The 14,331-nt window shown below is 40.3% G+C and overlaps 1 protein-coding gene across 1 annotated transcript; it reads left to right on the forward strand.

The window, feature by feature from the left end:
* The first annotated feature begins 13,469 nt into the window (after nt 1-13,469).
* On the forward strand, nt 13,470-13,973 carry LOC125832773 (uncharacterized). The gene has a single exon (XM_049511968.1). It carries the CDS (start codon nt 13,470-13,472, stop codon nt 13,971-13,973), a length of 504 nt encoding a protein of 167 aa, XP_049367925.1.
* The last annotated feature ends 358 nt before the right edge of the window (nt 13,974-14,331 follow it).

A 14,331-nucleotide genomic window follows, 5' to 3' on the forward strand; every position in this document is an offset into this window, starting at 1 on the left:
GTTTCCTCTCTTCTTAAATGTAAAAGCATTTACTCTTGAGAATACCTAGTTCTCATAAATAATTTTGAAAAAAATGAACTCTACTGTCCTCATCCTCAAACTCAAGTACTCAAGTCTTACAACAAGTTTTAAAGATTGTAAAAGACTTCTCAAAATGACTCGGAAGAACTCTCAAGACTTAACTCTTAACTCTACCTTGAATTTGAATTATGGATTCAAGGTTTATGATTCATGTTATGAATTATCTCTCGATGTTTAGATGTAGATTAGAGTAGTTAGAATTAATAGGAAGTAAAGGTACACTTTAAAAGGGCTTAGATGGAGCAAATGACAGGCGACCCTGGCACACTGCTGGCACGGGACGCCAGCCCCTAAATTCCAGATATCAAATAATGGTGCACCGATGGAGCGCTGCCCCAGCCCTCCCCCAGAACAATCCAACAAATTTTTCTTCTCATTTTTTGATCCTAAATCACTTTTAATCGATTGATTTCCTTAAGTTTTCCTTAGATTCAATTACCCAATACAAGTACATAAAAATCTACTCAAAACAACTCTCAAACTCAATATGATTATCTCAAGAACTCATCAAACCCATCCTAATTCAAGAACGAAAGCAATACTTCAAGAACACTCATCAAGAACTAAAATCCTTCAACTTTAAGAACAAAATTGTGTTAAAATATCATGATTGGAGTGTGAGTGAACGAGCCCAACACTATGAGAACTCACATACTTCTTAGGGATCAAACCCTTGACAAAACAATCCTCAATCCGAAAGAAATTTTGATGAACGCCTTGAACCTTCCCTCTTTTCTCCTCTTTTCTCTTCTTGAACACTCTTTCAAAACCCTAAGGGTAATTAGGATTGTTAAAACTAAACCAAATCAGTTTAGACCCCTAAAACCTTGCTAAAAACGTTTTTATCTAATGGTGTAAGGAAAAGACCAAAATACCCCTCACATTTTTGGGTAACTTTCCTTAACTGGACAGGCAGATTTCAAATGGGCATATCTCCCTCATCCAAACTTGAAACTTAGCAATCTTGGTGGCGTTAGAAATAGGATTCCAAGACCTTTCATTTAATATCTTATGGACCACCTAACTCATCATGTACTGAAAGTTATGGTCATTTGAACTTGACCCAAAACTTACATCTTAAGCATAACATGTGAAATTCTCAAATTGGCTTTTTCCAAATTAGTTCTTTCTAATTTTAGCTTTTTCTAAGGCGGGATGTTACAATATCTCCCCCTAGGGAACATTCGTCCTCAAATGAGATTACTCTAAGCAAAAATTAGGGTGGAAACATCTACACCCAACTCAAACACCCAATATGCAATTTAACACATTCTGAATATCAATTTAAAGAGTACCAAGAAAAAAAATTGTACCTTGATTAGGAATTTCTCTGAACTCAAAGAGATGTGGGTATCTCGTTTTCATATCCTCTTCAACCTCCCATGTAGCTTCCTCAACAAACTGATTCCTCTATAAAACCTTGACTGATGATCCCTCCTTTGTTCTCAACTTGCAAACCTGACGATCCAGAATCTGAACGGGAATCTCCCCATTAGATAGGTTGTCCTTAATACCAATATCTTCAGTCGGTATAATAAGTGAAGGATCACCAATACACTTTTTCAACATTGATATGTGAAACACCATATGGATTGTTGTTAACTCTGGTGGTAGCTCAAACTCATAGCGTACATTGTCAATCCTCTTGCATATCTTGTAAGGACCAATATATCGGGGACTGAGTTTCCCTTTCTTGCCAAACCTCATAACACCCTTCATGGGTAAAACCTTCAAATACACCCAATCATCCACCTCAAACTCTAAGTCTCTTCTCCTAACATCAGTATAGGATTTATGAGGATTTATGACGACTCTACACTGTTTTCAACCTTTCTTGAATGAGTTTCACCTTCTCCATAGCTTTAAAAACCAAATCTAGTCCTATAAACCCAGCCTTAGCAACCTCAAACCATCCAATAGGAGATCTACATCTTCTCCCATAAAGTGCCTCATAAGGAGCCTTCTGGATGCTAGAGTGATAACTGTTGTTATAAGCAAACTCAATGAGAGGTAAGTGATCATCCCAATTACCCTTGAAATCGATCACACACACCCTCAACATATCCTCTAAAGTTTGAATTATGCGCTCTGCTTGACCATCTGTCTGAGAATGGAAATCAATACTCAAATTTACCTTCGAACCCAAACCTTTCTAGAAAGAATTCAAGCATTATGAGGTGAATTGTGCATATCTATCTGAAATGATGGACACCGGAACTCCATCTGACTACCTCTTGAATATATAACTTAGCATAATCTTATGTTGAATAGGTAGGCTTACTAGTAAGAAATGGCTCATTTAGTCATTTGATCTACAATCACCCAAATCGAATCATGTTGCCTGCGAGACCATGGTAAACTAGTAATAAAATCCATATTGATCATCTCCCACTTTCATTCTCAAATATCTATATTCTGAGCCATACCACCGGGCCTCTGGTGCCCTACCTTGACTTGTTGATAATTCGGACATTTTGCAACGAACTCTGCAATACTTCTCTTTATATTATTCCACCAATATACTTCTCTCAAGTCATGATACATATTTGTGGAACCTGTAAGGATAGAGTATCTGGAGCTATGAGTGTCATCCATGATCCTCTCTTGAAATTCATCCACCTTGGGTACACACAATCTACCTTGATACCTCAATACACCATCTTCCTCTTGTTCAAAAGCCTTAACTTCTTGCTTATGAACATTTACCTTCAATTAAAACAAAACAGGATCTTGTTCTTGTTTCTGTTTCACTTCGGATACTACTGATGATTCAGCCTCATTCATCACCACCACTCCTTCTTCATTGGAATCTATTAACCGGACTCATAATCGTGCAAGTCTGTGCACATCTTTCGCTAACTATTTCTTGCCTTCCTCAACATGGAAAGTACTACCCATAGATAACCTGCTCAGGGGATCAACAACAACATTAGCCTTACTTGGGTGATAGAGAATACTCATGGCATAATCCTTGAGTAACTGCAACCATCTCATTTGTCTAAGATTAAGCCCTTCTGACTGAATACATACTAAAAACTCTTGTGATCGGTGAACACATCTATATGAACACCATAAACATAGTGATGCCATATTTTCAAAAGTAAATACTACAGCAGCCAACTCTAGGTCAAGGACTGGGTAATTCCTCCCGTGAATCTTAAGTTTTCTGGATGCATAAGCTATAACTTTGTCATTCTTCATCAACACACAACTCATTCCAACCCTGGACGCATCACAGTACACAACAAATCTTGTGTACCCTCTGGTAAGGTAAACACTAGGGCAGTAGTCAACCTTGATTTCAATTCCTGAAAGTTTTTTTCACATGCTTCAGACCATTGAAACTTTGTTGTCTTTTAAGTCAACTTAGTCAATGGGGATGAAATAGATGAAAACCCCTCGACAAACTTTCTATAATAACCAGCCAGTCCCAAGAAACTCATAATATCAGTTGGAGATGCAGGTCTACACTGCCTCAATCTTCTGAGTGTCAACTCGAATCCCATCACCATAAATAATATGGCCTAAGAACGCCACATACTCAAGCCAAAATTCACACTTGGAAAATTTAGCATACAACTTCTTATAATTTAGAGTTTGGAGAACTACTCTGAGATTACTAGCATGATCTTGATAATTCCTCGAATAAATCAGAATGTCATCAATGAATACAATAACAAACATATCTAGATAAGTCTTAAACACTTTGTTCATAAGATCCATGAATGTTGCATTAGTCAAACCAAAAGACATGACCAGAAACTCCTAATAACCATATCGGGTCCTAAAAGTTGTCTTAGGGATGTCACTTTCTCTTACTCTCAACTGATGATAGCCAGATCTGAGGTCTATCTTAGAAAAACAAGTGGCACCTTGAAGTTGACTGAATAGATCATCATTTCTCGAAAGAGGATACTTATTCTTGATAGTAACCTTGTTCAACTGACGGTTATCTATACACATTCTAATAGAACCATTTTTCTTCCTCGCAAATAAGACCGGAGCGCTCCAAGGTGAGACATTTGGTTGAATGAAGCCTTTCTCAAGAAGGTCTTGCAATTGCTCTTTTAACTCTGTAACTGAACTAGAGCCATTCTATATGGAGGAATAGAGATAGGACGAGTATCTGGAAAAATATCTATACCGAAGTCTATTTCTCTCTCAGGAGGGACTCCGGGAAGATCATATGGAAAGACCTTTGGAAAATCACTCACTACTAGAACTGACTGAATAGGTGGTGTCTCAACACTAAAGTCATTAACTCAAACTAAGTGATAGATGTACCCCTTGGAAACTAACTTTCTCGCCTTAAGGTACGAAATAAAATGTCCATTAGGCACTGTTAAACTACTCGACCACTCAATAATAGGCTCATTAAGAAACTGGAACTTAACTACTCTAGTTCTGCAATCAACTGAGGCATAATAGGCATGAAGTCAGCCCATACTTAGAATAACATCAAAATCTACCATGTCTAACTCAACTAAGGCAGCCATGGTGTCCTTGTGATTGACAGAAATGGTACAATCACGATAAACTCTCCCAACTATAATAGACCCATTAATAGGTGTGGAAACACTAAAAGGCTCAAGAAATTGTTTGGGAATAATATCAAACATCATAGCTATATATGGATTCACAAAATATAGACTATCACCTAGATCTAGGAATGCATATACATCAAAAGTAAAGACTTTGAACATACCAGTGACAACATCAAGTGAATTCTCTTGCTCTTGGCGACTGGTGATAGCATACAGATGGTTTTCCCCTACGCCTGTCCCTGAAGTAGCTCCTCTAGGTGCAGCTCTGTCGGGTGGAGCCACTGGAGAAGATTGGGCTCTGTTACCCCCATTAACACTACCCTGCATGTTATTTGTACTGTCTCTTGAAGTGACCATTCTGACCACACTTGAAGCAACTAGTGGAGCCATCACGACACACTCCTGAGTGGTTCCTACCACAGTTAGCACAAGCAAGAATCTCATTACCTCTTTGTTCCACACTAACTTGAGACTGTGCGGGTCTAGCTCTAAAGTTTTGAGAGTTCTGATTCTTGAACTCACCTCTGTTTATCAGTGCAGGTGCACTACCAGATGATAGAGCAGGTCCATTTGGCTTGTGTTGAAAAGAAGACCGGTTTGCATTAATATTCTGTTGCCCAGACTCATTTCCTGTTGTCTTAGCCTTCTTATTTCGAAACTCTTCTTTATCCCTCTACTTATCTTTCTCAACCTGTTGCACATGGATCATAAGTCTTGCTATGTCCTATTAACATAGTTGCCTTACCCTATTTGCTTGACAGACAAGACAACCCAGAAATAAACAAACTCATCCTGCTCCTCATGTCAGTAACCATCTCTGGAGCATAATGGGATATTTGGGTGAACTTGAGACTGTACTCATGCACACTCATGGATTCCTGCTTAAGAGTGAGGAATTCCCTTACCCTTGCCTCTCTCAGTTCACGGGGAACGAAATGCCCCATGAAGGCCTCTTTGAACACAACCCAGCCCATAATTGGTACACCCTCTACTCTACTCTTCCTCCATTGATCGTACCATACTCTAGCAACACCCTTCAGTTGGTATGTAGCTAGTTCCACTCACTCAGCATCAGCAACATCCATAACCTCAAAAACCCTTTGCAGCTCTTCCACAAAGTTTTTCGGATCCTCAGTGAAACTTGAACCGGTGAAGTCTGGAGGATTCATCCTTAAGAACTCACGGATCCTAGATGTATAAGCCACATCTTGTCAATTGCCTCTTTGTTGCCCAGCTTAGTTGGTCACAACTTGACTCAACATCCCAGAATTCAGCACTAGTGACCTTTCCTTGGGGTTGCACTTCTGGTGTATTGGGGACCCCTTGATCATGTGTATCAACATTTATCCTAGAAGGATGCCCTCGGATAGATCATCGTGGACGCATAATCTGAAAGATACGTTCAAGTACAAATTAGAAAGAAACTTTATAGAGATGAACTCTATCGCACAAAAAAGTATGAAAGAAGTGAGATAATTCCTAAATGTCGCAGCCTACTAATTATAGATGTGGCACGCTTCACACCGATAACTAGAAATCTACAGCCACGGCTTCATAGACAGCCTATGACTCTTGAACTTTGTGCTTTGATACCAAGTTTGTCAGGCCCCAAGCCTACACCCTGGACGCGACAGACTCGAGAACCATTGTTAGCCCCAAGTGAACCCTTGGCCTAGCTCAACTCTTAGAGGAAAAGTTACTCAACATAGAATAACTCAAACAATAAAGTTAACTCAACTGTCTCAAAAGTAAACTCATAACAATTTAGAAATAAAACATTCAAACTGGCCTCAAGGTTAACTCAAGTCTAGAACATAACAACTTAAATGAACAATACTCATGAACTACTATTGTCTATCTATCCATGAAACCTCTAATACTGTGAGGGATGTCAAGACAAGACCCCTGATCATCCTAACAAACTGAAATAGCTGAAGTTAAATAAAGGATCCTCCGAAAGCAAGGAGGTTCACCAAACAACTTTGGAACTCAATTGGATCAACGAAGTGTTGGTTGATGATCCTTGTTACCTGTATCTGCATCATAAAAGATGCAAGCCAAATGGCGTCAGTACATGGAATGTACGAGCATTGATGTGCCGCGAAATCGTGGCACATTTGATGTTTAATAACTATGAACTAATACTGGAATTAAGTGAAATTTTGGATTATTTGATGGGTTTGCTAAATGTGTAGGCAAAATCTGGGTTGTATAGAAAAGTAGAAAAAGAAGCAGAATTGATGTTGACCAAGTGAAGTTCACGGCAACTTCACGGATCGTTAACTTCATTACAGTCTGTGGTTGAGCTCGTGAAAGTGAGGCAGTACGGGGCCTGGAGAAGATGAAGAGCAAGAATAACCAAGTGAAAACCACGGAGATTTCTATGGTCCGTAGTCCTCACCACGGACCATGGTACCTACCGTGAAGCTGAACTAGTGTGAAAGCAAGAAAGAGTTGAAAGAAGGTTGAAACCCAAGTGAAGACCACGGGATATTTCACAGGCCGTGGTCCTCACTATGGACCGTGGCAGCTCTCGTGGTGCATTTTCCAGTGACCAAGTTTGAAGTCCCACTTTCTGGAAGCTTCAAGGCAAGACCACGGAGGGCTTCACGAACCGTGAAGCCTTTAACGTGTCATGGTAGTGGCTATGAAAAGGCCCGACAACTCAGTCCTAATTCGATTAGGACTCATTTTAAACATTCTATTTTGAATTACTTTAGGTCGTTTTTAAAAATTATTATTCATTATCTTATGTTTTACGATGAAGAACACAACATTACTCTTAGATTTCGATTTTTGGATTTTTAATTATTGCTATCAGTTGGAAATTCAGATTCAGACTATCAAATTATCAAAGTGATTGTTGATTTGCTAATTACTTTTGTAAGTCTCTCTCAATATGTTTTCATCCCTAATTACTGATTATTTACGTGAAATCATGAGTAGCTAAATACCACGACTAGTGTTGTGGGATCCATGACAAAGTTCTAGTTACGATTTCGTAAAAAGAGTAAAGGGCAGGCTGTGTTTACATTCTATAGTTTTTAGCTTTTGATATCATTGTCATCTAGTGAGTTCACGCATTAGATGAGCCTGTATCTAGTATTTGTTCGAGAGAAAAAGCTGAATTAAATTATCCAATTGGAGTTAAAGCTTGAGTTCGAGAGAAAAGATCTTTAACATCATATCATTTTAAGCGAGGTTCAATGTTAGTAACACTTTAAGGTCAAGAGAAAATGAGTGATAATTATATGATTTGGTTGAGAAGTGTCAGATAAATTTAACTCACAATGATTTTGTAAACATTGATTTGCCTGATGCTCAATTATGTAAGAACATTTAAACTAATGTTATGGTGAACACAATCCTGGTTTCTCTTAATTAACTGAATCAACCTTACAACGAAATAGTCTGTTAGGCGTGAATCTAGATTTTGACTGAAAGTTTGGTAATTATAACATTTCCACCAAACCCAATTTACTTTCCGTTGTTATTTGTTTGGGTGATAATAACAACATTCGAAGAAACGCGACAATTAAACCTTATCTGTAAAGAAATTCTATGTGGGATCGACCTCAAGTCTAGTTGAGTTCTGTAAATTGACATCGACCATTTACACTTCTTATTTATAATGTAAGTTTGGACGTATCAAATTTTGGCGCCGCTGCCAGGAAATTTCATATCAGAAGTGTCTACTAGCTTTTATTCTATTTGAGTTTATATTTCCTAATTTTACATTTTGTTCTGTGTTTGTGTCTCTTTCAGGTGAGTTCGATTATGCATGCCTAACACTAGAAGTAAAGGAGCCCCATTGCTACCTTACGATCCTGAATTTCAGCGAACTATTCAAAAGATGGTTAATGCATAAGAACTAGAGGCTTAGAGGCACAAACTGGGCTTAGAAGCTGAAATTGATGCTGCAAGAAATGTCCAGCAAAATGCTGGAATCAATCAACCTAGGGCAGTAGATGATAACAGATGGTTGGAATGATTAGTCCCTCCCCAACGCCAACCAATAACCCCAAGGGGTAGAGCTTAGCATCCACCTCATATGATGTATAAAGAAGATGATGTTGACTTGGATGGGGATGGAGCCACTGGAGCTATAGTTTTATCTGCACTACCTCCAGGTGTTAAGTTCACCATCACCAGCACTATGATACAGCTTTTAAACCTGAAAGGTATGTTTTAGGGTGCTGCTGGTGATGATGCAAATTAGCACTTGATAAATTTTGTGGCAATCTGCAAGTCACAAGAAATTCCTGGAGTTTATCAAACTGCGATGAGATTGAGGTTGTTCCCATTGTCCCTTACTGGAGAGGCAACAAACTAACTGAATGAGATGCCAAATGACTCCATCAAAACTTGGACAGAGCTGAAGGAGGCTTTCTTGGAACGATTCTTTCCAGAATCAAAAGAGCTGCAGATGAAGGACGAGATTAGTAAACATAAGCAGCTACTAGGAGAGGCAATGCATGATACTTGGTGGAGGTCCAGCCAAAAGCTGAAGAAATTCCCCAACCATGATCTTACTGAAAGGCATTTGAAACATGCTTTTTATAGATCTCGAAATTATGTTACTAAACATGTTGTTGATACAGTTTGTGGAGGCTCATTTATGAGGAAGTCATTCTTGGAGAGCATGCAACTGTTGGATGAGGTATCAAAGAATAACAGGGCATGGTACATAAGAGATGTAGATGAAGGAGAGCTTGGGTATACATTTGAGCTTTCAACTAAATAGAGGAAGAAAGGGACCAAGACATGGCGCACATGAGGACACAAATAGATCTGTTCACCAAGCACATTGTCGCCAAGTCTGAAAAGGTAAACGTTGTGGGACAGCAAAACAGGTATGACGATCAGGCTATTGACCTTGATGAGGAAGCTAACTACTTGGGGAACCAAGTAGGTTTATAGAATTATAACTCTGGAAATCAGGGTTACAATTCTGGAAACACAGGTTGGAACTATGCTAGGGATGGTCAGTATGATAGGCCAGCAAATAGAGATCAGGGAAACTGGCAGAACAGAGATGGGTATAGGAATTATCGCAGTGGTGTTTATGTGCCCCCAGGTAATAGAGACCGGGCAAGTGGTAGTTCCAGCGGGTCTAAGCTGGAAGACATGATGGCTAAGGTACTCTAGAAAGTTGAATCAACTGATGCAAGGGTAAAAGAAGTGAGAGGTGATTTCTCGAGCATGAGTAAGTTGGTGGACTCTCACACCACCTCCATTAAACAAATTAAGCAGCAGTTGGGGCAACTCTCAGCCTTACTGAATCAGAGGAAAAATAGGTACTACCAAGTGACACTATTAAAAACCCTAAGAAGGACGGGCACTGCATGGCCATCGCACCAGAAGTGCTAAAGTTCTTACAGACCCTATTTCTGCAGGTACCAAACATGAACATGTCTTGGAGCAAGCTGGCAGAGAGGAGGATGAAGCTGAACATGTAGATGATTTGGAGGATCCTCAGCTTAAAGCACAACCTGCAAGAGGAAAAGAGAAAGAGGTCGAGGAAAACCTGCCTTTATAATAGATTCCCAGACCACCTCCTCCTTTCCCTCAAAGGCTCAAAAAGAAAGATGAAGATGGGAAGTTTACAAAGTTCATCACCATGTTGAAGCAACTTTCAGTAAACATACCACTGGTGGAAGCCCTGGAACAGATGTCAAGATATGCCAAGTTCATGAAGGACTTGGTTACAAAGAAGAGAGCTGTAAGTCTTGATTTTACTAACGATGTTCATAATTGCAACCCCATTGCTACCAGATCTCTGGTTCAGAAGAAGGAAGATCCAGGTGCATTCACTTTCCCATGCACCATTGGGTTAATTAAGTTTTCAAAAGCTTTGTGTGATCTAGAAGCCAGTATCAACTTGATGTCATTAGCCATCTACAAGAAATTGGGGTTGGGAGTTCCAAGACCCACAACAATGAGGTTGATGATGGCTGATAGGTCAGCTAAGCGGCCAGTGGGAGTCTTATGTGATGTACTTGTAAAGGTGGACACATTCATCTTTCCAGTTGATTTCGTGATCTTGGATTGTGAAGTGGACTTTGAGGTTCCCATCATTTTGGGAAGACCTTTTCTGGCCACAGGAAGAGCTTTGGTGGATGTTGAAAGAGGAGAGTTGAAGTTCAGACTTAACAAGGATGAGGTAAAGTTCAATATTTGCAGGTCAATGAAGCAACCCAATGATATGAATGTGGTATCTGCAATAGATATGGTTGTTGATGAGGACATGAGGGTACCCATAGAAGAGAGGATAACTGTTGAAACCTTAGTTGCAATGTTGATGAACTTTGATGCTGATTTCCAGTCTGACTATATAGAGACCGTGAATGCTTTGCAAGGTATAGGAGCACACTCGTATGCTCCAAAGAAATTGGACCTGGACTTGCAAAACAGGCCAAGCTCTCCAGCAAAACCATCCATCGAGGAGCCACCGGTGCTGGAACTAAAACAGTTACCCAGTCACCTCAGGTATGTATTTTTAGGTACTAATATCACTTTACCTGTGATCTTGGCTGCAGATTTAAATGAAGAGCAAGTGCATGAGGTGATCAAGGTGTTGAGAATGTACAAACGGGAAATTGGGTGGACCATTGCTGATATAATTGGAATACCTCATGGTATATGCACTAACAAGATTCAGCTTGAGGAGGACTGCAACCTAAACATTGAACACCAGCAGAGGCTAAACCCACAAATGCAAGAGGTAGTTAAGAAAGAGATAATGAAGTGGTTAGATGCTGGGGTGGTCTATCTCATTTCTGATAGTCACTAGGTCAGTCCAGTGCAATGTGTGCCCAAAAAGGGTGGTATGACTGTGGTGGCAAATGCCAAGAATGAATTAGTCCCACAGAGACCAGTCACAGGATGGCGAGTCTATAAGGACTACAGGAAGCTGAACAAGTGGACTTTGAGGGATAACTTCCCATTGCCTTTCATGGACCAGATGCTTGATAGGTTGGCAGGTAAAGGATGGTATTGTTTCTTAGATGGATATTCTGACTATAACCAGATATCAATTGCTCCTGAAGATCAGGAAAAGACCACCTTCACATGTCATTATGGCACCTTTGTGTTTAAACGCATGCCATTTGGACTATGTAATGCACCAGCAATATTCCAAAGATGTATGATGTCTATCTTCTCGGACATAGTTGAGAACACTCTAGAGGTATTTATGGACGATTTCTCTGTAGTAGGTGATACTTTTGATGACTGTTTGTTGAATCTTAGCAGGGCTTTACAGAGATGTGACGCGGCCAACCTAGTACTGAATTGGGAAAAGTGTCATTTCATGGTAAATAAGGGCATAGTCCTAGGACACAAAGTATCATAGAAGGGGATAGAGGTCAATAAGGCCAAGAGTGAGGTGATTGAAAATTTACCTCTGCAAATCTATATGAAGGGTGTTAGAAGCTTTCTAAGCAACACCAAGTTCTATAGGCATTTCATCAAGGACTTCTCCAAAATTGCACACCCCATGTGCAACCTTTTGGAGAAGGAGGTGAAATTTGTCTTTGATGAGGCATGTCTCAAAGCATTTTTGTGCCTAAAGGAAAAGCTGATTTCAACACCAGTGATCATTGGCCCATACTGGTCGAAGCCATTTAAGGTAATGTGTGATGCTAGTGGGACTGCATTAGGAGTTGTGTTGGGGCAGAAGCGCAACAAGATGTTTCATCCGATTTACCATGCTAGTAAGTCATTGAATGGGGCACAACGAAACTACACAGTCATTGAGCAGGAACTATTGGTAGTGGTCTATGCATTTGAAAAGTTATGAGCTTATCTGTTGGGCACTAAGGTGATAATTCATACAAACCATGCTGCCCTGAGATACCACATGGCAAAGTAAGATGCCAAGCCTAGGCTGATCCGATGGGTGCTACTTCTCCAAGAGTTTGACTTTGAAGTGAAGGATAGGAGAGGCTGTGAGAACCAGATAGCTGATCACCTGTCTAGGTTAGAGGCTGCAAAGACGGAAGAGCTTGAGGTTGAAATAGATGATACATTACCGGATGAACAGGTATTAGCTGCAACTCTTGACCTTATTCCTTGGTTTGCTGATTATGTTAATTTTCTTGTTGCCTGAAGGACTAATATTTCAGCAAAGAAAGAGGTGCATGCTTGATGTAGGTAAGTATTTCTGGGACGAACCATATTTGTACAGGATTTGCGCTGACAACATCATTAGGCAGTGCATTCCTGAAGCTGAGATGCTGCACATTTTGGAGGCCTGTCACTCATCTCCAGTAGGTGGTCATCATGGTGGTGCTCGAACAGCCCACAAGATACTTCAGTGTGGGTACTATTGGCCCACAATTCATCAAGATGCAGTGGACATAGTAAGGAGCTGTGATGTGTGCTAGCAGCAAGGAGCCATCTCACAGTGCCATTAGTTACACATGACATCTATTCTGGAAGTGGAATTGTTTGATGTATATGGCATCGATTTCATGGGCCCATTCGTGAGTTCTTATGGGAAGAAGTATATATTGGTTGCAGTGGACTATGTGTCCAAATGGGTTGAGGCCGTTGCTTTGCCTGAGAATGATGGCAAGAGTGTAGCTGGTTTCCTGAAGAAGAATATCTTCTCAAGGTTTGGCACACCCAGAGCTATTATCAATGATGGTGGTTATCACTTCTGCAACAAGGTGTTCAGTGCGCTTCTGACCAAGTACGGGGTTTAACAGCACAACGTTGCTACACTTATCACCCACAGACCAATGGACTAGTAGAGGTGTCCAACAGGGAAATCAAGGCAATCTTGGCAAAGACAGTGAATGTCAATAGGTTAGATTGGGCACGGAAGCTAGATGATGCTCTATGGACATATCGGATAGATTTCAAGACACCTATTGGTATGTCTCCATATCAATTGGTGTTTGGAAAGGCATGTCATTTGCGATTGAGCTTGAGCATAGAGCACTTTTGGTGTTGAAGAAGCTAAACCTCAATTGGAGCGAAACTGCAAACTTGAGGTTGGATCAGATCAATGAGATGGATGAGTTCCGTCTGAGAGCCTATGAGAGGTCGGCACTATATAAGGAGAGGATGAAGCTATATCATGACAAGCATAATGAGAAAAGAAGCTTCACTCCTGGTGACTTGGTTTTACTCTTCAACTCCAGACTTCGTCTGTTTCCAGGCAAGTTCAGACCCAAATGGTCTGAACCTTTTAAGGTCACACAGGTGTTTCAATATGGTGTTATTGAGCTGGAAAATAATAAAGGTGAGAGGTTCAAAGCTAATGGCCAGAGAATCAAGGCATATTTGGGTGTTCTTGAGGATGTGAAGATTGTAGAGGACTGCAAACTTGATGAAGTTTGAGTAATCAAGTAACATGCGTCGCACCGTGACGTTAAATTGTGTGTTTCTTGGGAGGCAACCCAAGATGTAATTGTACTAGGTATTTTTTCCCTTTTTCCTTATTTTCTTTATTTTTATGGAGTCACTATGTGTTGATGTGTGCAGGAGAAAATAGGTAAAAAAATGCAGAAACTGGTGCAGATTGACCTTCACAAACAGTATCACGGACCGTGGTGCCCTTCACGGGCACTTTCACGGTCCGTCAACTTGAGGACCAACCTAAGAAAGCTACTGGAAATTGCACAAAAAAGGTTCACAGAAGGGTTCACGGTCTGTTAGAAATTGTACGGACCGTCTAGCCTCTCGTGAACCTCAGGTA

The sequence above is a fragment of the Solanum verrucosum genome, unplaced genomic scaffold, assembly GCF_900185275.1.
Source record: "Solanum verrucosum unplaced genomic scaffold, falcon-dt-bn FXZP01000081.1, whole genome shotgun sequence".
Taxonomy (NCBI): domain Eukaryota; kingdom Viridiplantae; phylum Streptophyta; class Magnoliopsida; order Solanales; family Solanaceae; genus Solanum; species Solanum verrucosum.